Source organism: Bos grunniens, chromosome 5 (assembly GCF_055505025.1).
Source record: "Bos grunniens cultivar Pamir isolate PY7600 chromosome 5, Bosgru_T2T1.0, whole genome shotgun sequence".
Taxonomy (NCBI): domain Eukaryota; kingdom Metazoa; phylum Chordata; class Mammalia; order Artiodactyla; family Bovidae; genus Bos; species Bos grunniens.
Window position 1 is genome coordinate 75,061,663 of NC_141169.1, and position 24,246 is coordinate 75,085,908.

Consider the following 24,246-nt stretch of genomic DNA (forward strand, 5'->3'; position numbering starts at 1 on the left):
TAATCTCTACCAAGGGGAATGGTCCAGCCCTCACCTACCTCTCCAGTCTTATCTTCCTCCATGCATTTTGTTTTCTACACTCCAACCACATCCCCGCTTTCTGTCCTTTAAAAGCCCCAAACTCATTCCATCTGAGAACTCTGGATTTGCTATTCCTTCTGCTTATAAAGCTTTCCTCCCATAGTGAGACAGGTTGGTGTCTCTTATCACTCAGGCCTTTCTCACTCTAGATAAAGCTTTCAGGGCCACATTACCTTTTCTCTGTAGCACATGTTAATTCCAGAATTTATCTTGTTTGCTTACATGTTTACAACGTTCTTTTTCCAGTTTAAAAACACAGATTCCCTGGGAAAGAACTTTGTCTGGTCCATGCTCTTTCCTCACCTCTTAGAAAGCGATCAACATACCAGCAGTCATCAATAAATGTGTTAACTGCTCGAGTCTCATTAATATAATCCTTTAATTAGCTCCTTACTGTTTCCTGGGCTTGTACAATATACATCAAACCAATTTCATTCAAAGTGTAAATATAAATTCTGCAACAATAATAGAAGCCTCTTGTTATCTTTCTATATACAAATCTGATCACACTTGATCCTGCCTAAAATCCATCAATAGTAGAATAAACAAACATCTTAAACTGTTCAGATAATCCAGCTTCTAAATTTTTTTGTAATTTTAGCTTTTAGAAAGAACTTCACTGAAATCTGTATGCAAACAAAGCAAGAATCCAAACTGCCAATCTTCTCATTAAGTATTTGTCTATCTATGTATATTCAATGAACCCATACTTTTAGTTATGTTATAAATAAAATTTTGTTACTTTTCCACTTGACATACAGTACATATCCTAGCCTCTAAAATTTTAATTTTTCATCCATTACTATCCCATTCATCTCACACATACAATTATATATGGTTCCCAAACATATTTCTGAGATCCCAAAACTATTTTACCAGTCTATCCCTTTTGGAGAAAGCAATGACCCTTTCCACTCCTCACTTACTCTGCTTGTCTATCTCCTCCTCTGTAAAGTCTCTTCTGAACTCCTAAATGCTGTAGGCTCTTCTGTCCTTTATCTGCTTGGACTCTTGTTAAATAGAAGAGTTCTCCCTACTCCTAAAGCTAATCCCATCTTCTTAAAGCATAAATGCAATCCTTTCTCTGCCCATATACTCCACTTTTCCTTCTCAAATGCATTTGTTCAGTCAGCTTTTAAACATGACCAGGCCTCTTTTATTTAAAATAGAACATAAAACTTTCCCCTACCCCACATGCTCTTCAAGTTCCCTCTATATTCCTTTAGGTCAGTCAAGTTTTTCCAACAATTGTCTACACTATTTCTTTCTCCATTTCCTTCTCCCATCCCTCCAATCCCCAACTGTGAACTCCTGAACTGACTCCATTCCCAGGCTTCTGCCCTCACTAGTCCATCAAAAGAACTCCTGCAAAGGTCATCAGTGACCTCCATGTTGCTAAGCCCATGGACATATTTCAGTTCTCTCTTCCTGCCACTGTTTTATCTTAGTTTCCTAATGTCCTGGTTTTCCCTCTGAAGAACAAGCTCTCTGGAATCTGGCTCCTGGCCTCCTTTGCAGGCTCAACTCCTCCACTAGGCATCAACTTCTCTTCTTGCTCTACACCTTAGGCCAGTGTCGTCTTAAGCCGCTGAGTTTCCACATCATCATTCCCACATCTTCAATTACTACTGCGTGAAGATTCCTCATAAATTTATAGTTTAAGCCTCTATTTTCCCGTGTATTTCCAGACCTGGATAGCCAACTCTGTAAGTGGTATTTCCCTTTGAACATTCCAAAGTTACCTAAAAGTACTAAATCCAGAAATCAAACTGATGAGACCCTGCATCTCCAAACACACTTGGCCCTCTTCCACATCATGACACCAGCCTGCTGACTGTGCCTGGGACATCTTTTTCAGGCAGTCCGCCTTCTCTAGCACGTGCTACCACTACCACTCAGCCATCACCTAACCTCTCTCTTCACTCCTATCCCTCTCTAATCTGTGTAGGTATCATCTTAAAAAACAAATCTAAGTATAAACTCCACTTCAAGCTATTCCCAACCCTATTTAAAATCTTTTAATGACTTTTCAGTGCCAAGCATCTACTTACAGCATCTGGCCTCCAATGTTAACTGAACTGAACTATGTCTACATTTTGTGATAACTCAATTTACTAAGTTTAGTTTTCTCAATGTGTAAACCAATTAGAGTGGCAAAACAGAGGTTAAAAAGTGAGCATTTAAAAATCAGCCTGACTACAACCTGAATAACAACCTGAATTGCTGCTGCTATTATTATCATTACCTTGTATACGCTTAGTACAAAATAGCTTCCAAAAACAGATTATTTCAATAACTTTAGGTGTTAGTTGTCCCATTTTAAAGACTAGAACACCGACGTTGGGAAGGTTACACACCGACAAGTGGTGCTACTACTTCTCTGTTGTATGACACAACTTTCACTTACTGACTGGTTTGTTTCTAAAATGGCTACATGTGCTTCTCTAAGATTACTCCATTAACGTTCTCAAGATCTAGCACATCCTTCTCACAACCTGGAAAATCAAGATACACACAGTTAATAACTTGTCTCAAGTAGTTAATGGAAATGGAAACAGAATTCAGGCTACCTTATTTCCATTTCCCTACTCCAGCCTGTATCAGGCTGATAAACTGGACACTACTGAACAAACAGTGTCAGACTTTTTTTGAAACAGTGACAGACTTTATTTTCTGGGCTCCAAAATCACTGCAGATGGTGACTGCAGCCATGAAATTAAAAGACGCTTGCTCCTTGGAAGAAAAGCTATGACCGACCTAGACAACATATTAAAAAGCATTACTCTGCCGAAAAAGGTCCGTCAACTCAAAGCTATGGTTTTTCCAGTAGTCAAGTATGGATGTGTGAGTAGGACTATAAAGAAAGCTGAGCACCAAAGAATTGATGCTTTTGAACTGTGGTGTTGAAGAAGACTCTTGCGAGTCCCATGGACTGCAAGGAGATCAAACCAGTCCAACCTAAAGGAAATCAGTCCTGAATATTCATTGGAAGGACTGATGCTGAAGCTGAAACTCTAATACTTTGGCCACCTGATGTGAACTGACTCAGTGGAAAAGACCCTGATGCTGGGAAAGATTGAAGGCAGGAGGAGAAGGGGACGCCAGAGGATGAGATGGTTGGAAGGCATCACCAACTTGATGGACACGAGTTTCAGCAAGCTCCGGGAGTTGGTGATGGACAGGCAAGCCTGGTGTGCTGCAGTCCATGGGGTCACAAGGAGTCGGACACGACTGAGTGACTGAACTGAACTGACTGAACAAATAAAAGAAGGTGGTACTTACGGTGTAGGAGGCTCTGAGGCCAGACAGACCACGGTTCAAGTCCTACCTCTGCCAATTCTAAACGGTGTGACTTCCGCAAGTTACTGAAATTTCTACTTCCTCCTTTGTAAAATGAAGATAACAGCTAATTCTCACATGAGTGGAGGACTAAGTGAGGTATATGCCTACTATATATGTTATTACTAAAAAAAAAAGTTTAAACAAGATAAAAGTTAGCTTCTCCCTTCCAAAAAAATAAGAACCATAGAGTTAAAAAAAAAAAAATCATGAAATTGAGTTTCCAGCCTTGCCACTTACTAACTGTTATGTACTCTTTCTTGGTCTCTTTCCTCTTCTGTACAATAGAGATACCGATTCTGGGCCCTGAGTACTGCTGTGACAATGAAATAAGGTGACATATAAAAGTACTTTCTTAATTGAACAGCACCATGCAAAAATTATTATTATCTGTGTACACACACTGACTACCACTGTGTTATAAATTCTTTAAGGGAATGAGACTCTTTAATCATCTTTGTATTTGTAACAGCTAGTAACACAGTCCTCTGCCCCACTAAAAGCATAAACATTATATGCTGTCTGAACTGACTTATTGAGAAGATAGGATTGAACTACGACAAAGCAATACTTCAAAATGAAATCCAGAAATTCATCCACGTAGAATATGAGTAAAAGAGAGTCTGAGACCAGTCTAGCTAATATCATCTCAGACAGGGAGACTATATCCTGACTTCTTCCCAGAAAAGTGGTCTATAATTTTGTTTCCTGGACTTAAATTGTATAATTATTAAACAAGTAAGCTTCCTCAGCACAGGAATCATGTGTCTCCCTCGCTCTTCCCTGCTTCTGTCCCCTACTCTCCCTGCTGCCCTCCCTGTTTTGGACACTGAAGAGGAGATGGGGAGAATAAATGACACAGTAAGTGCCCAGTATACTGCACCCTTTCAAAAACTTAAGTTTGGAAAAAGTAATAGGGACGTTCTCCATCCGGAGGCAACTTTGAGGAGAGTTTTCTAGTTGCAAGTACTTAAAAAAAACTGATTAATGGGAGACATTAACATAAAACTAATTTGTGTTTATCAAAGTTTTCCCTGCATGCATTCAAAGGCATCCTTTACATGCTAGAGAAAATGCTCTGGAGTAATGAGTGGTCTGCTGAATGTTCAAAGCAAAAAACCTGGCTCACACTGGCTATTTATTGAGCATCTACTCTGTGCCATACATCATGTGAAGCACATTTCATGGCTTATCTCAAATCTTTACAGTAATCCTGTATGACGGGCATTATTTTCCCTATGGAACAAATGAAGAAACTGAGGTTCAGAGATCTTAAGTACTTGTTCATGGTCATACAACTGGGAATAAGAGGTGGAATTTAGACCTAGTAAAGTCTTTAAAAGCTATATTCTTTGTGCTGTATCATGCTGCCCCCAATGACAGCAATTTCACTATAAAGAAGGGTGACTGACAGGAAGGTGGGGAGGAGATCTGACAAAAATACACATATAGAGCAGAAGACAGAGTTCTATCTCAGAGTTTTAGATGCACAGGAGCAAATTAATGAGCGATGTCCAACTGCACAACCCAAAATGCTAGGATGAGCTTTCCCCATTACTCTTCAGCTCTACATGTTCTAAGAATGTCCACACTACCCAGAGGTACTGACAACCAAACACAGTTTGGCAGTTTTTCTAGAAAGCTTAGAACAGTGCCTTTAAGCCATTGCTGGTACCAAACCAGGCAGGTGATGAGGGTGACATGTCTCATATTTCTCTCATGCTTTCCAGACACTAAACTTTCTTGCACAACAGAGTGTCTTCCTGGAACATCTATAAAATATCTAATTCTTTAGAATTAGAAGGGATATCTTATAGATGTGGAAACTGAGGTCAGAAGACTTCAATGACTGTCCAGTATCCCATAGCTGGATGCTGGCCTGGACAAAATTCTGATCCCCCTTCCTCATCCAGTAAGTTTTCTCCGCAGCAGCCCCTCAGGGCCTCTTATTAATCGCTTGACCACCTAGGGTTCCTTTTCTACAACACATCCGCATGTGGTACTCTGGATGAAAAGTCCTGTTCTGGGGCTAAATAAAGGGTATTGAGACAAATTTACAAACAAGTGTAATATAAGCACAAAAGTCACTGTCTGCTTTCATAAAGCATGAATTGAGTGGAAATGAGACTAATTCAACTTGCTTCCTTTCATAATTCCTCTTCCAAACAAATCGAAAGACAGAATAACCAATCCTGTGGCCAACAGACAGCCATCAGTCCCACTAACAAGTCTGCAAAGACCCTGGACACAGACTCCTCGTTCACAGAGATAAGAAGTACTTCAAGGACATAAGTGTGTCAGAAAAGTTTTTTGACTTCCTCGAAATACCACAAAAATAAATCAAGAGAGGAAGAAATTAGATTTTAAGGTCATATTCAAATATGAAGGGGAAAGCAGGAAAAACGATCCTTACACACATGCGTGTGCACGTGCGCGCGCACACACACACACACACCCCTTTCTGATCAGGCTCCATCGCCATAAACTTAGTTAAAATTCTGCCGTCTGATATTTTTAATTTAGTCTGCCTGAGCCAAGTAGGTTTCTGCAATTCCAGACATCTAGGCTGAAGGGCAAAGGGCAAAGGGAAACTTTCAAAAGCAGGCCAGTAGCCAAGGGCATCACATCTAGGAGGCTCCCTTAGCAACACACAACAACTGTCTCCTCAAGAGAAGACACCGCCATCTTTGCAAGGGATTATGGATGTTCTTGTTTTCACAACTAACAGCAGGACTTTTTCCCCCTGTATTATTTTCCCAGTCATTCTCCTAAAAGTTATCATATCCCATAATTTAAGTCTCTCTAATCCCAGTGTGGTTTCCTCCATCCCAAAGTATAACATGGGAGTTAACAAATAAAATAATGTGTGGTACTAAGTTCCTGGCAAATAGAAACTGCTTTGTAACGTTTGGTTATGAATTACTATTCAAGCCACTACAGACTTGGTTCCTAACTATAGGCAAGTCACTCTTTTTGACTTAATTACTTCCTTTATAAAATTTTAATAACAACAGTGACCTACTTCACATTTCTATTGTGAAGGACAATAAAAATTATTAGATAAAAACTTTCAAAGGCTTATTCCTAATTAAGAATCATGCCACCTACTGGCTCTCAATATCTGAAGAGACGCTTTGGCTATCAAGGTCAGTGTCCCCCAAGCAGAACACAGGCAGGCCGCGGCCCGCCAGGAAGCCTGCAGCTCCTGGGGTGACCGGCTCAATTTCCTGCCCCATGTGCCTTCTCCAAACCTCCCAAGCCCTGGGGATGGCGCTGCACTGGGAGCTCAGCCCTAGCGCCTAAGTCAAACAAGGTAAACAACATTCAAAAAAAAAAAAAAGCGCAGGCCAATGTCACAATCGCTGCGAGGTTTTAAAACCTTCACACCTGTGAGGAGAAGGGGCTGTGGCAGCCCGCGTTCCATGCGGAAGGCCGTTCGTGCGGGAGCAGAATCTCACAGCTTTCCACTCCTTATATGTGCAAGTGCAAGCCCTCACCCGCAGCACTCTGTACTCACCCAGAGGTACATCATGTCAGACCCGGCTGCTCTAACTCAGCGGCCAGTTGATCGTGGACTGCAGAAAGGCCCTTCTGTGGACTGGAGGAAAGGAGGTGCCAGAATGGGGGGCCGAAGTGCAGGGTGGGGAGAACCCCCCCAGAATCACTTGAGTTTAAAAATCTAAAACGACCGGTCTCCTCCCCCCTCCTCCTGCCTCTCCAGCTGACTGTTCTGTTGTTCTCTCCTCCCTCTCTCCCTCCCTCCCTCTCCCTCTCTCTCTCCCTCTCTCTCTCTGGGAGTTCCCAGCCCCGTGTGTCTGAACCCGAGTGTACAGCACACTCTCTGTGTATCTGCCTTCAGGGACTCTCTCTGTGTCATTCTACTTCGAGAAACACAATCATCGCTCACAAAGATTATTGCAAAAGGCAGGGATGGGTGGGGTTCCTAATAAACTACCAGCACTGGTTTCTAGTAGCTGGACAACTAGAATAAGACGGCTTCTTTAAATGTGAATGGAGCAATCAGAAAACCTCTCCCCTCCAAGATCAAGGGGAGCGAGCCCAGGCTGCCCTCTGCCTCAGTTCTTCTGGAGCCCCGTGCAGAAGCTGAGCCTGCTCAGAGCCTACGTTCCCTCCCTGCTAGGTCAGCCTTACGCCACAATCCTGTAAGAACTATCAGTCTACCAGTCATAATTCTGAATCTTAGAAGACTTGAACATGGGGAAATTTTCAAATAAGCTTCACAAGGTTTTCGTCTTTTTTATTACTACTGCCCTAGTTCAAATCAACAGAGCCTCTCCTGTTGCAGATTCTTTACCAGGCATGGGGATGGGGCAGGGCACAAAACCTGGGCTTGAAATCTGGTCTATAATTACTGTCACCATGGCCTGGGGCAAGTTATTTAACCTGTCGAGGCCTCTGTTTCCTGAAGCAAAAACCGGGTATAAAACTCCTTTTGGAGTTGCTTAGACCCAGCGATAACACTTTGTAAACTGCCTGCGGTGTCCCTGTGGCCATGATTGCTAACTGAGTTCAGTTCAGACATTTACTGCGTTTCTCCTGTATGCCAGGCATATTTTTGTTTACTGAGTCTCTCCTATATGCCAGGCATATTTTTGGCCATTTTGTTCAGTGGTGAACGACAAGAATTATCCAGTCACCTGTCCTGGTGGTTTCTCTACCATAGGCCAATGCTCTTTCCTTAATTCCCTCCCCATTTTTCCATGTTCAAATCCAAAACCCATCCTAGCTGGAAGTGACATCTCCTCCTCTGAAAGCTTGGTGTTTGTAAAGTGGCATTCACCAACCCTGCCAGTTACTATCACAGGTACTTACCTGCACCTACCAATCTTACCCCCTTTATTCACATTTTTCAGGGTAGAGTTCATCTCTTTTGAGCTATGGCATCTTTGCACAGTACCTTGCACACAGTAGGTGCACAATACATTCTCAGAGGGTTGTGTGTCTTGAGGAATATTTTACTCCTTTAACTCCTTAAAGGAAAAACAAAATGAAACAAAAACAAGAGGTCTTCCGCCTTTCAGCTGCCTCAGGGCTCTGTTCCCCTCAAACATGTTGAAACAGCTCTCTCCTGCTCATAAAATCTCCAAGTACGGTCTGTGAGTCTCACAGTCAAGGCAGGCCCGGCACAGGTACTAAGCACCTTCTCCTTCCTGTATAATGCTTCCAGCTGCAGAGAGAGCTCCGTCTTAGTTTGCTGTGGTGGAGCGTCTTTTTCCCTCAGAGTAGAAGTGAAGTCACCTGTTCTCTTCCACACTAAACATGTGCTTTCTCCTTGCCCCTCCTCCCACCTCAGACTCCCACTCGTTTAAACCTGGAGAGGCAGGGCAAGTATTCCTCTCAGCCTCACCCAAATCTTTTCTTTTTCTTTATGCAGAACTTCTTTGCATCTTCTGAAGTCAGGAATACCTCCGTTCCAGTACAAAACAGAAGAAAGAACTTCCAAATCTACAACAGAGACAACCTTCTCTCTAAAATGGGAAAACAAATCTCGGCTTTCTATAAACTGCTGCTTGGCATCTGTTATATAATCAATGTTCATAGGCAACTCTCCGCTCTAATCTCACAGCACATGCCCTAAATCATAAGTCACCAGACTTTCCTATACTCCATTCTAAACAACTACATTAAAATCACACCGTGAAGAGATTATAGTCGTTTCAAATTCTTTGAAGACACAAAATTGCAGGGGGCTTCCCTGGTGGCTCAGATGGTAAAGAAGCTGCCTGCAATGCAGGAGACTTGGCTTCCATCCCTAGGTCAGGAAGATCCTTTGGAGGAGGGTATGGCAGCCCACTCCAGTATTCTTGCCTGAAGAATCTCATGGACAGGAGATTAGCAGGCTACCCACAGGAGCCTAGAGGGCTATAGCCCATGGGGTCACAAAGAATCGGACATGACTGAGCCACTTCCACTTTCCCTGATGGTCCAATGGTTAGGACTCTGCGGTTTTACTGCTGTGGGCCTGAGTTTGATCCCTGGTCAGGGAACTAAGATCCCACAAGCTTTGCAGTGCACCCAAGGGAAAAGAATTAAAAAAAAAAAAAAATCGTTAATACTCATTCTTAATCAAGCATCAAAAACAAATTCAGTAAAATATTACTGTCATTTTATGGTTTTATCTTTTAATCAAATTTGGGATGGTTTAATGGTACCCCTGTTCTCCTGGAGCAAAGCAGGAGAAAAACAGAGAAATGAGATCCCTGAAATGAAATAAGAAAAGATTAAATACGTCACAAAAACCTACGAACTACCTCCAAAACTTCCATGAGTGGAATCACTGTAAACTTCTTTGGAGCCTCAGGAAATTCATAAACTTCTACTCTCAATGCACGTCTTCCTTTTTTGATCATAATCTTAATAATCAGGTGAACAGTCTGTTCTATGTGTTTTCTTCACGTTAAAAACAAACAAAAACCCTTCAAAAACCCACAGGCAAAAGAAGTGGATCATGCTCCTGCACGTCCACATTTCCCTAATCTTAAAAAAAAAAAGGGAAAAAAGGAAACAAAGAGGTAGGAGAAAACAAAATTCTTTCCAATCAAGTCACATAAGCTCTGCTTTATCGCTATGCAGGATTCAGATTAAGAGACACAAACGTGTAACAACTGCACATGACGAAGACCCTCTCAAAAGGATCCCAGTCTTACACACAGGATGAGGACGCACGTATGCCTCCTTCTATCAGGAGAACACTTTATCAGGCTACATAACGGTTCTCTGAAGCTTATCAGCCTCTGTATTAGTTTGGAGGAAAGAATGTGTGAATTAAAGCATCAGAGAAGGCACTCTTCTCGGGAGGGCCCACAGAGGAAGTCTGGCATGATTGCTTCTGGGAAAGAAAAATCAGATTATCTGGGATAGCAATATGGGTGCTGCCAGTAATTCTAACCTGATAATGCATCTTGAATTCCTGCTTCTGAAAGCACTGGATGTTGTACTGTGAAGAGTCTGATGGTACTGACTCTTTCTGACTCTGCCTCAAAGTCTAACAATTAAAGAGGCTGCATGTTTTTTTTTTTTTAGTTTTTTAAAAAATTTTATTTTATATTGGAGTATAGCCGATTAACAATGTTGTGGTAGTTTCAGGTGGACAGCAAAGGCACTCAACCATACATATACATGTATCCATTCTCCTCCAACCTCCCCTTCCATCCAAGCTGCCAAATAACATTGAGCAGAGTTCCTTGTGCTACACAGTAGGACCCTGTTGGTTATTCATTTTAAAATATGAGACTGCATGTTTTATGCCAGTATTTCTGTTGGTGTAAAAGGCTGATGTGGGAAAGTGCGTACAGCTGGAGAACCGACACAATTTTGCAAAAATATTCCTGAGAAGTCAGACACTGAAAATTTTTCTAAAGCAATATGAAGCAACCCTCTCTACATTATTTCTACTCCTTTCACTTCCAGGATCTGCAGAGATAACACAGACTCACCACAGCAATGAGCTATAGAAATGGGCCATATGAAGTCCAACTGAATTTGACTCAAAAAAAAAAAAAGTTTAAAGAATGGGGCTCTTTTAACCTCATTTCCTCTCAGCTTAAAATAGCAAGGATTCCCACAGGGCAGTTCTCTAATAGAATCTTGCTACTCAAAATGTGACCCACGGACCAGCATCAGCAGCACTGGTGTCAACTGGGAGCTTCCTGGATAAGGAAGAATCTCCAGCACCATCCGAGACTTACAGAGTTAACATCAACATTATGACAAAAGCCACAGCTGGGTCACAAGCACACTGAAGTCCAAGGTGCTAGTCCTCATGCAATAGCACAGACTTACGCAGGGCAGGATGGCCGTAGCTGTCACTTTCCAGTGACGGCATCTAAACCACTCTGGAGCACTAACTGGAGACAGAGTGTTCCATCGCCGCCTGCTGATTTCAGTGTAATACCACCTGTGCCGTGCTCAGTCGTGTCCCCCTCTTTATGACCCCAAGGACTGTAGCCAGGCTCTTCTGTCCATGGGATTTCCCAGGCAAGAATACTGGAGTGGGTTGCCATTTCCTTCTCTAGGGGATCTTTCTGACCTGGCATAGCACCCTTGCCTCTTGCATCTCTTGTACTGGCAGGCAGATTCTTTACCACTGCACCACCCGGGAAGCCCCCATAATGCCACCAACAGCTACTATTTGCTGAGAACATACTATGTGCCAGAACTCTCCTTGTATCATCTCACTGCCATCTCTGTAAGGAACGCCCTACTTTATCTTTTTCACACATGGAAGAAAACTGGGGCTTAAAGTGGCTAAACACTTTGCCCACGGTCTCACAACCAGTGAGTAAAGGTGCCACAAGTTAAACATAAATTTGTAAGACTCCAAGATCAGTCCTGTACTACACTTTTTCACTGATAAAATCAAATCTGCCAAGACTGCCAAGATCACAGGAAAATTTTCCCTGGATAACACCCTTGCGCTCTTATCTCTGCTCAATACCAAGACTTCAAACAATAAAGGACAGAGACGAGGCTTGGAACCCAGTGAACACACACTGTGAGTGAGTTTCCGAAGGCTGTGGCTCTGGTTGAGTGCTGCTGCTATGACAGGTGTCATTACAAGAATGGTTCTGGAAACCTCCTCTGATCTGTGGTTACCTTCTATAATGTGTGGGGAACTCCAGGTGCACACACAGAGAAAAGGGACGTCCCTTTTTCACCTCTCGGCAAAGTTCACCTCTTGGAAAAGTTACCAGCAAATAGATGTCAGAGCTCTGACTGCCAGGTTTAGGGAACCCAGAGTGATCATCCCTAAAAGATGAAAAATGAACACTATCTTAAGAGCTGTGTTCTTCCTCATTGTGTTTCAATCATATTCTCAACTAACCTCCCATCCTTCCAACCAACTTGCTCTGGTATCCCCTCCACTATGAGCTCTGATCTCCTCAATGACCTGTTCATCATCTATCCACCTCAGTCCTGTCTTTTTTTTTTTTTTTTACGTAGACCATTTTTAAAGTCTTTATTGAATTTGTTATAATGTTGTTACTGTTTTCATGTTTGGGTTTTTGGCCACAAGGCATATGGGATCTTACCTGCCTGACCAGGGATTGAATCGGCACCTCTTGTGTTGGAAGGCAAGGTCTTATCCACTGGACCACTAGGGAAATCTCTCCACTTCCTGTCTTCTACTCCCTCGTACGTCCAGCGCTGACTCTGTGGTCCATGATTATAATCCCTCCCTTGCAAATATCCTCAATCATTTGCCCACTCCATCACTAGCATATAGCAAAACTCGAACCCTGGTTAAATACAAGTATCTGCCTTCTCTGTTCCTGTTCCCAACCAGCTAAATGTTGCCAGAGAAAAGTCACATGACCAAGCTGACTGACTTCACTATATACTCATGATCACAAATCTCAACTGGGCCCTTGTCAATGCCGAACAGTCCTACCAAAGCTGCCCCAGAAGCTTTCTCACTCTCCAAAATGACTGTTTCTTACCTTCTCCTGAAACCTACTTCATTCTTTCCCCACAACTCAACCATTGGCTGTTGCTCTATTGAAGTACTTCACTTTAAAAGAGAATCATTCAGTCTCATCTGTCCACCAAATCCACAGTCCTACCTAGAAACGCATACATCTCCTCCTCCTTACATCCTGTTACAATGACAGAGGTGTGCCTCACATCAAAGGCCTGTTTCACTACTTGGGCTCACATCCCATCTGCCAGCACCCATGTAAGAACCAGGCTGCTCTGTTGATCACCTCCTCTCTCCTGCCTCATAACTCTCTCCCCTTTGCACTCACTGTCAGGCCAGCAATAAACATATGTCCATCTTCAGAAAACCTCCCCTCTGCCCTCACACACTGACAGGGAAAGTGTACGTTGGCAGCATCACTCTGGGAGTCTGTTTGGCCACAATCTGTTTCAGATTCTGAAACTTTCATGGCCTGTAGCTCAGCAATTCCACCTCCGAGTAACCTATCTTAGAAAACCCTCACAAGCGTAGAAGGAAGTTTGCTGTAGCAATCTAAGAGCAAAAACCTTAAAAAAATTTAAAAAAAAAAAGAAAAGTCTGATAGTAGGCAACTGACTAACTGAATCAAGGTGCAAAAATCCTCTGTGGGCCCCTCACCTCCCCCCCAGCCACTCTCTCCTTTTTCCTGCTCACTACTTCACAGTGAGTGAAAGTCTCTCAGTCGTGTCTGACTCCTTGCGACCCCATGGACTGTCCATGGAATTCTTCACGCCAGAATACTGGAGTGGGTAGCCTTTCCCTTCTCCAGGGGATCTTCCCAACCCAGGGATCGAATCCAGGTCTCCTGCATTGCAGGCAGATTCTTTACCAGCTGAGCCACAAGGGAAGCCCAAGAATACTGGAGTGGGTAGCCTATCCCTTCACCAGATCTTCCTGACCCAGGAATCGAACCGGGGTCTCCTGCATTGCAGGCGGATTCTTTACCAACTGAGCTATCAGGGAAGTCCAACTTCACAGTAAATCTTCTCATAAAAAGTATCTATACCTGCTTCTACTTCTTCACCTCTTATTTCTTCAGTCTTCTCAAAATAAAGTTTCCAAGCCCTCCACTCCATTAAACCCATTGGTCAATGGCAACTGGTGGGTTGGCCAAAAAGTTCATTCAAGTTTCTGAACCATCTTATAGAAAAACCCAAACAAACTTTGTGGCCAATCCAATACATCCATGCTACTCAACCTAATGGACATTTTGCTGTCCTCAACTTAAGTGACCTCTTCAACAGAGTTGCCAACCTTCTTAAAACATTCTCTTCTGCTAGTTTCCAAGACGTTACAATCCTGTTTTTCATCGATGATTAATACAATCCCCACATCGATGATTACTTCTGCTCAGCCTCTTTTTCAGCTTTTCCATTAATAGACCTTTAAAAAGAAAGTGTTTCCTGGGGCTCAATCCTGAGTCACCCTGTTCTTTTTGAGTTCTCTCAACTTATCCCACTGCTTCAAATACCATCACGCTGCTGCTGCTGCTGTTAAGTCGCTTCAGTCGTGTCCAACTCTGTGCGACCCCATAGACGGCAGCCCACCAGGCTCAGCCATCCCTGGGATTCTCCAGGCAAGAACACTGGAGTGGGTTGCCATTTCCTTCTCCAATGCATGAAAGTGAAAGGTGAAAGTGAAGTCACTCAATCGTGTCTGACTCTTAGCGACCCCATGGATAGCAGCCTACCAGGCTCCTCCGTCCATGGGATTTCCCAAGCAAAAGTACTGCAGTGGGGTGCCATTGCCTTCTCCGACCATCACGCTAGTAATTACCAAGTTAGATCCCTATACTAGAACTCTTCTCTGCTGCAATATGACTACTTAGCTGCCTCACAAGGATGTGCAACAAAACTCTCCCCAAACTGGGCTCTTAAACACCACCACTTACCACCACCCTTGAAACTGGTATGTCCTTGGTGTTCCCTACCTCCATAGGTGGTACTACCTGGCAATTACGGAAGTGAGAGACCCTCCCTTTATCTCTCACCCCTCACATCAAACCCCTCAGCATGTTGTATGTGTCTGACTCGTCTTGATCTCCGCTCTACCACCGGAACCCAAGTTCCAATCACCTCTTTCTGGAACATCACAGGAGTTCTGCCACTTTCACGGCTGCTCTTCTTCAAAACACTCATCACATAGTAGCCAGAGGGACTTTCTAACCCAATCATATCACGCCTTTGATTCTGCAGCTTCATGTTATGCTTAATTTTTTTCTATCTGAAGTCCTTATAATGGCTCTGAAGGTGCTACATGATTTATTTGCTAACTGCCCACCTCTCCAACCTCATTTCATATCATTACATCCACTTCAGTCACTATGCTCTAAATACACTGATCCTGTGCCAGTTCCTCAGAAAGTCCATCCCTCTCCTGAGCACCTTTTAGTCCCTTTATCCCGTTCTTGAAATCCTTTCTCAGGCTGCCTTCATTCTCCATAAGGCTGGCTACTTCTTATGGTTCAGATCTCAGCTTAAATAATACCTCCTCAACTAATGTTCTCCAGATCACTCTCTCTAGTTGGAAGGCCTTCCCCACAGCCCTTATTCTCTATATCACTGTACTCTGTTTATTTTCTTCCTAATTGTTACCAAAATCCATAATTAGTTAATATACTCATTTGTTTTCTTATTTGCTACAGATTTCTCCGTTAGAAAGTAACATTTTTCGTATACAGAATACAACTGAGATCTTCTGCTATGGGTCATTTTGTTCTTTGACTTTTTGCTAGGGAAGGTCAAAGTTATTTGTAGGAGTTTCTGGCACTCTGGTTAGGCAAGTGTCTAACCAAGTCCTATAAATAAAGTTAGAGTGCAACTAATATCACCCTAGTTACCAAGAGGACTCAAAGTCTTATCACAGCTGCAAACCATAAACACAGGCCAGCACCAATGGCTTTAGAATGTTACAGCTTGAAATAAACACAACATTAACATGAAAAGCAATTTCAATTTAATTATTTACCTTAAGCTAATTTGAGTTGTTGCTGTTCGGTCACTCTGTTGCTGCTGCTAAGTCGCGTGAGTCGTGTTCGACTCTGTGCAACCCCATAGATGGCAGCCCACCAGGCTCCCCTGTCTCTGGGATTCTCCAGGCAAGAACACTGGAGTGGGTTGCCATTTCCTTCTCCAATGCATGAAAGTGAAAAGTGAAAGTGAACTTGCTCAGTCCTGTCTGACTCTTCGCGACCCCATGGACTGTAGCCTACCAGGCTCCTCTGTCCATGGGATTTCCCAGGCAAGAGTAGTGGAATGGGGTGCCACTGCCTTCTCCGTTCGGTCACTCAGTCATGCCCAACTCTTTGCGACCCCATGGACTGCAGCACGCCAGGATTCTCTGTCCTTCACCATCTCCTGGAGCTTGTTCAAACTCATGTCCATTGAGTCAGCGATGCCATCCAACCATTTCGCCCTCTGTCATTCCCTTTTCCTCCTGCCTTCAATCTTTCCCAGCACCAGGGTCTTTTCTAATGAGTCAGCTCTTCGCATCAGGTGGTCAAAGTATTGGAGCTTCAGCTTCACCATCAGTCCTCCTAATGAATATTCAGGATTGATTTCCTTTAGGATTGACTGGTTTGATCTCCTTGCAGTCCAAGGGACTCTCAAGAGTCTTCTTCAACACCACAGCTCAAAAGCATCAATTCTTCGGTGTTCAGCATTCTTTATGGTCCAACTCTCACACCCATACATGACTACTAGAAAAACCATAACTTTGACAATACGGACCTTTGTGGGCAAAATAATGTCTCTGATTTTTAATTCGCTGTCTAGGTTTGTCATAGCTTTTCTTCAAAGGAGCAAGCATCTTTATTTAATTTTGTGGCTGCAGTCACCATCTGCAGTGATTTTGGAGCCCAAGAAAATAAAGTCTGTCACCGTTTCCATTGTTTCCCCATCTACTTACCATCAAGTGATGGGACTGGAATGCCATGATCTTTGTTTTTTGAATGTTAGGTTTTAAATCAGCTTTTTCACTTTACTCCTTCACTTTCATCAAGAGGCTCTTTAATTCCTCTTTGCTTTCTGCCATAAGGGTGGGGTCATCTGCATATCTGAGTATCTAATCTGAGTATTACATTCTCAATCGTCTCAGTACAATAAAATAACTGCATCCTAACCCAAGATTTCCTATAACCAAGCTCATCGTTAATTATTTAGTCTAGAACCATACGTCCAACACAGCAGCCACTAGTCATGTGTGGCTATTTGATTTTAATGAAGATTAAAATTTCTGTTCTCCAGTCTCACTTGCCTCAAGTCTCAAGTGCTCAAGAGCCACAAGAGCCTAGTGGCTACTAATAATGGACAGGGCAGATATAAAACATCTCCATCATCACAGATCCACTGGACAGAGCTATTCTACAACATGGTAATAATTAGGAAACAAAGTGAAAGTTGCTTAGTTGTGTTGGACTCTTTGCGACCCCGTGGACTGTAGCCCACCCAGCTCCTCTGTCCATGGGATTCTCCAGGCCAGAATACTGGAATGGGTGGCCATTTCCTTCTCCAGGGAATCTTCCCGACCCAGGGATCGAACCCAGGTCCCCTGCATTGCAGGCAGATTCTTTACCATCTGAGCCACCAAAGGCCCTCTAAATATCCTGAATATCGAAATGCTCATGCACTTTCACCAGCAGGAAAGCTCTGCCAGGCCTTCTTTTAATCTTTTTTTTTTTTAATTTTAGAAATATTTCTGTCCTGATTATCTGGCTACTTACCCACTGAACATTTAAAAAGCAAATTAGGAAAGGGAACTAAGAAATAGTAGAGAATAAGTACCAGAGGAAAGAGAAATATTATGTGAGAGGCAGCCGTATCAGGTGCAAGAGACCAAGAGAAAAAAATCTAAAAAGCAGATAAGTTATCAAAAAGCAGACATATTAAAATAAGGTCATTTAGCAAGGCAAAAACCATGAAAAGCTCTTAGATATCACTCTTTTTCAGTCATAAGCAATAACTGATGTTGACAACTGTGTTAAAACCATTAAGAAAAGTATAACTGTTAGAAAAAACTGTAGTTAAGTAATAAATTTTAGAAGGACTAAACTATATAGCTAAGTAATACATTTAAGAAGGACTTACTTCCAAAATAAATAATTCTTAAACATCCTGATGCTTAAAGAAGGGAAAATCCCCTCAGCTAGTTGGAATACTCGACCACTAAAAATAACTCATTGCTAAAATATTCTGCATAGTCAAATTCAATCAAAGAGTTCGGTTTAACCAATATGAACAAACGTTGCTTACAGAGCAGGTACAGACGTAAGAACAAGGTTCTTCTGTTAATGAATTATGGTTCACCCAGACAATGGGGCACTATATAGCCTTGCAGGGTGGAGAAGGGACATGGCATCTCTTTGGGTGATAAAAGAAAGGTTCAGAACAATGTATAGCACAGTTGCACTGAATTTCTTTCTTTTTTTAAGTAGGAACTATATACAAAAGGGAAGACATCCATTGCTTCTAGGGGAAAGACACTGGGGAATCAAGGTAGGAACTGGGGAGCAACCATTCACCATATGGCCGTTTGGTACCTTTTGAGTACTGAATCATATAAATGTATTATTTGTCCAAAAAACATAAAATTTTAAATTAAAATAAGCAAGTTCTCTATCTCCAAGAAACGTGTAATTTAATAGCTGATCCAGGCTTCAAAAAACTGAAGGAAAATTTACACTTTTTCCTTTACTAATGACTAGACACCTAAATATTTAACACTTTATTTTATGCTTACTAAAAAGCTCACTTTATTCTATTTGTAGTCCCAAAAAACTGGTTTCAAAAAACTTAAGTTGAACTTAAATGGAAATTTCAATGATCCTTTTTATCTTCTACTAACTTAAAAAAAAAAAAAGTGTTTACATAAAGGTATATACATCTCAAGGGAAAAATCACTTTATTGGACAACACAGCAAAGACTGACTGAAGAGGTCCCAAGGAAGCTACAGAAGAGTCTTCTGCACCATATGGGAGGTAAAGCCATGCCATTCTGACAGTCCCTGAGCTTGAGAACGCTGGTGGTTTCCCAATATCCTTTCTTCCTCAGTAACAAAACCCCAGTTTTCATCCGAGGATTAATACACACACCCTCCAAGAAAGGGCTGTATCTCCCAACCTCCACTGCTGCTAGGTGTGACCATAGACTAAGTTCTGGCCAATGAGATACGAGTAGCAATGTTATATGGGACTTTTTGGAAGGTTTGTTAAGTAGGGGAGGGGAGCTCTTTTCCTCCTCTCAACTGCTCCGTGGAAATGCAGGAATGATGGCTGGAGCTGTAGCAACCATCTGGGTCACATCCTACAGGCAGAGAAGCAAAGAGCAGTGACGATCCTGGATCCTTGATAACCACTGAGCGCTATACCAGCCCTGAGCTGCCTACTTCCAGACTCTGTTTTCATCAAAGACAAAGTCTTGTTTAAGCCACTTTGGGGTAAGGGGAAAGGAGGAGGGGGATTCTGTTGCATGTAGCTGAACTTAATCCTAAGTGACACCTTTAACAATTATTTTACTATAACTTTACAAATCAAAGTTCAACATCACAGAAAGCTCTATACACATTAATAGTGTACACGCCTCACAACAAAGACAGAGACTGCAAAGAATCCTGAAATGTCTAGGCTGAAAGTCTCAGCCAAAAGTCAACTTGTCTATCCCCACATTTGCTGCCCCTAAACATTCTACACCAGTATGACAGAAACGAAAATTCAACTTAACAATTCCTGAATTTTAGTAATGGAAAAAGTCAAATATATGTACTTTCATTTTTGTCATCTGTAAAATGATAGTAATGACACAGGGTTTTCTTCAGACCCAGATACAATAGAGTATGCTAGCTATTCTGTAAACAGAGCACGATTCACTATCATTGCCATTACCACTGTAACAGCTGGCTGATAAGTGTGAGACACAAGAAAAATTAGATGAAAGCAATCAGGCAGAATCTTGGGTTTGGGACGCAAGGAATTCCATGAACTTGTCGAACCTCTTTCACCAACTTTCTTATCTCTTTATCTATCAAAAAAATACTACATCGGGAACTTCAGTTTCCTTCTTAAAAGCACTGGGAGAAAGAAAGGAATTGAGTGGTTATAAAGGGGAGAAAGAGACCAGTAAAAAAGGGTTTAAAGCAGTTCGTGAATATGACATTTAAAATATATTACCATGTTTTTAGCATTTCACGAGCTGTCATTAGGTAGTTCAACAATTTATAAATTGATGCTACTAATATTTCTTCTATTTGATTTATTTATTCTAAAGAAAAATACTAAACATACATATACAGTTTCTAATGAGTATGCAACAACCTATCATTTAAGAGTGAGATGCCATCTTTGAGAAATAAAGATAAAATGTGAAGTAGTACAAGCAGGAAAAAGACGTTTAACATGTGCACTAAGGCATAGGCAGTATATTAAAACAAAAACAGCTTAATTGTGTTCATTTTTTAAATTGCTTTTATTTTTGCACTTAATGATTTAACTTCTCCAAAGCTAGTTTTGAAGTCTGGAAAAAGTAAATGATTTCACTTTTTGAAGGCATGAACTCAACTCTGAGACCATGTCTGGTGACGAATCCACAAACGCGATGTGCATGAGTCACACTGCGCTCTGTTGTTCATGTCATTAGATTTCAGAAAGAATCCCACGGTCACATAACTTTGAGAAATATGCTTTAAGCAGTTTTACTATTTACGAATGTCAGCTTTTCCTAGTCTTCTCATAGGATACTAAAACTAATAGATGCTTCTTACTAATTTCAAATATACTCACAGGAAGAGAACAAACCATCCAGAGGTGTCAGAGACTGGCTGACAGGCAGCTAGATGCCAAATATTTGCTGCACAATTTAAAGGACTACAGTCAGGATAAGGAGAGTGTGAGAAACAAACTCGGACAACTTGAAGGATTTTTTGTTCCCCAGAAGGGATACCAAAGGTATGGCCGATTCATATGTTCTTCTGCTCTGAATGGTCATAGCCAAGCAGCTTTAACTAAGCAGTAAGATTTCTAAAGAATTAGAACTACTCTGTCTTTCCTAGGTGATAACACTTATCATCTATTTATGCCCATTTATGAGTCTGAATGAGTCTGAATATATAGCTAGGGTTTGAGGGACTTCTGGACTAGCAGAAACGAAATAACACTATCTTCTGAGAAGGCAACCTACCTAATAATCCACACTAAACTGGACCAGACCATTTGATCTCAGATCTAACTGATGGATGGCTTCAATATCCAAGTTCTCTCAACAGTTAGTATGCATCAACCTCTATAAATTTATTTTCAGGCTATGGCTACATTTTTAATAACATAAATGAGTTCAGTGGGATTTACTTTAATCACTTCTGAAACACAGTTTATTTTTAGTAAATATAATAGTCCCCCACATGGGAAGCTACAACCACGCCAAAAATGTCCTAAGAGGAGATAAAATCCTATTTATAGGCCTATCAGTTGCTCCTTGCTTAGGTTGTAACATAGTTTCCACTTTAAGCCTGATATGACCTCCCCTGACTTCTCTGGTCTCTAATGTTCTTTTCATCCTGAAGTTTCTCACATTTATCTTTATTTCCACAGGGTACTTAAATTAAGCTACTATGGAGTAGGGGGAGGGAGAAGGAAGAAACTTCATTCCCTATACCTTCTCCGGCCTCAGAGTTTTAGGTAAGTTTCAGGAACCTAAAAAAGGAAAAAGAAGAGCTCTTCCCTGGGTGGGCTTTGTGGAGGGACGCTCATAAATATGCAGCAGTCATCAAGGACAAGGCCACCGTGAGCCATGCACACAGCAAACAGGCCTACTGATGTCTCTGTCTGTGTAGGACTCAGCTTGAAGTCTTCCAACTTTTAAAAACCCAACAAGAGTAAATGGTAAGGGATTTCTAATATAGAGAATACTGTATTAAAAAGCTAAGGGGCAGAGGGCGGGGGGGATGCTAACCTGGGAACCAAAATATAAGACTTAAATTTTTTTCCCCTAAAAATGCAGTTTCTGCAGGGATTAAACTGTTGTTGTTGTTTACATCGGCTTTTGTCACCTTTACGCTCCCCATTTAGAATGCTAACTGCGGAGTCTTCCTTCCCCAGTCTCTGGCTACAGTTCCATCAATAACGTTAGGATACTTACCTTAATTCAGTGAACCATTTCCATTGCCTTGTCACTGAGAGTGACCAAAAAACCTCAAAAAACCAAAAAACCTCATCTCACCCCAGCTCTGCCCCACTGCACACCCTGGATGAAACTGTAAAGGAACTCCGTCTTTACTACTCTGGCAAACCGTACCCCTTTCATCTCAGAACCCCAGTAAAGTCTGCTGTCCATAGTTCATTTATTTTTAAAATATTCTTATGCATATACTGCCTTTCATTATTAATTCTATGTTTATATGTCTTGTTTCCTAAATAAGACTGTAAATTCCACTCCACTATGAGATCCTAAAGGTATGTCTTATTCATCTCAGAATCATCAGTGTTATGCCAAGCAACTGGCATATAGCAGACACACAAGTAAATGCTGCTGAAACATTTGTTAGGCTGACATGGATGGCAGAGACTGTGTAGTGAATATACGTCTTTTGTGTGAATCTCTCGTTGCACTCAACTGGCAAAGCCCAACATCACTGTGGCAGAACGAAATCATAAGCAATTCTTGAAAAGAGTTAGGGTGAAGCAAACGGCCATTGAGTAATACCAACCCATCTTCCACTGGATTCTCAACACCATCTTAAGGTGCTCAAAGAGATGGTAGACACAGGCTGTACCAAAAGATGGAGCAAATGACAAATTCCTTACCCCAAGAAAATTCTCTTTTCTCCATCTACTCATATACAATTCATCCTCTAAGGTCCTCCTCTTCCTGTGCACCCCAAACCACAGTGAAACCCCTAACTCTCTGGAATCTGATGATGAACAGCCACCAATTTAGCATTTTCACTTAGAATTAGATGCGATGGATTTAAATTTTAGTAAAAATAATTCAAACTAAACATTAATAAAAGTTACCTGATTATAAAAGTTGGCAAAGACCAGAAACTACTTCCCTTAATTTTTTTTCCCCTAACTGTGAAGTTTATCATCTAAAACGGTACATCTCTTTTAAAAAGAAAGCATATGGATTTTCTGGGGTGATCAGAGCTGAGGAATGGGCATGGATAATTAAATCAACTCTCAAGATCATCTTCCAGAAGCAGCATGGTACTGAAGAGAGAGCTTAGGTTTGGAAATGAAACAGATCTGGAATCAAAGTGCCAAATCAGTCACTGTGACCTGAGCAAGTACTATAACCACTCTTAACTGTTTCTTCATCTATGCTGCTGCTAAGTCGATTCAGTTGTGTCCGACTCTGTGAGACCCCATAGACGGTAGCCCACCAGGCTCCCCTGTCCTTGGGATTCTCCAGGAAAGAACACTGGAGTGGGTTGCCATCTCCTTCTCCAATGCCTGAAAGCGAAAAGTGAAAGTGAAGTCGCTCAGTCGTGTCCGACTCTTATCGACCCCATGGACTGCAGCCTAGCAGGCTCCTCCGTCCATGGGATTTTCCAGGCAAGAGTACTGAAGTGGGGTGCCATTGCCTTCTCCGTCTTCATCTATAAGTACACGTTTATCATGAAAATTAGAAATTATGAACATAAAACACCTGGGTCAGTGCCTGGCTTCATAATTTACAACTGTTAACAGACTTGCTTGTGGTCATTTTTCTTAACCCACAACAAAAATAAAAAATGACTCCTTAACAAATTTGACATTTTAGGGTTACTACCGTAATTTATTTTAAATCAGCAGCAATAATCAATAGAAACACACCTAAAGAAAGCTATTTTCTCTGTGGATTTAAAAGTATTCAATTAAACTGCAGGAAGAGAAACACAGCATGTTTCATGATGCAAGATGTCCCCCAGCCAGATAGCTAGAATAATTTATAAGGAACTACACTGAAAACCAAGCCCTCGGATAGAAGGAGCTCCTGACAGGGCTATATATATCACAGTGATTCCAGGTAGGGGTAAATGCAATAGTGTGTCTCTAGCTCACAGAAAAGCTTTGAATAAAGGGGATTTAAAAAAATCTCCTCAAAATTTCACCCTTCCTTAAACCAGAGATCCTTATCCGACTATCAAAACACAAGGCAAAGAGAAAAAGGAAATATTAATACCTATATCTGCCTGAGGAAAGGGACTGCTGAGGAAGCAGGAGATGCTGGCCCTAATCAGGAGTCCCCAAACTCTGGGATCTACTGCCTGATGATCTGAGGTGGAGCCAATGTAATAATACTCAAGTGTACAATAAATATAATGCATTTGAATCATCCTGAAACCATCCCCCCCACCCTCATCCATAGAAAACTGTCTT

The 24,246-nt window shown here is 41.8% G+C and overlaps 1 protein-coding gene across 37 annotated transcripts in view; it reads right to left on the reverse strand.

The window, feature by feature from the left end:
* RBFOX2 (RNA binding fox-1 homolog 2) overlaps nucleotides 1–24,246 on the reverse strand; it is a 293,258-nt gene that overhangs the window by 148,276 nt on the left and 120,736 nt on the right. For 3 of the 37 annotated variants that reach the window (XM_086401274.1, XM_086401266.1, XM_086401273.1), the window contains exon 1: nucleotides 6,938–9,485. The exons of 26 other annotated variants lie outside the window; for them this stretch is intronic. In XM_086401274.1, the coding sequence (XP_086257400.1) occupies nucleotides 6,938–6,952 (15 nt within the window). In that variant the 5' untranslated portion in view covers nucleotides 6,953–9,485. Of the gene's footprint in view, nucleotides 1–6,937; nucleotides 9,486–24,246 lie in introns of those variants that run through there. 8 more of the 37 variants (XM_086401287.1, XM_086401283.1, XM_086401265.1 and 5 more) reach the window with 5 other exon arrangements.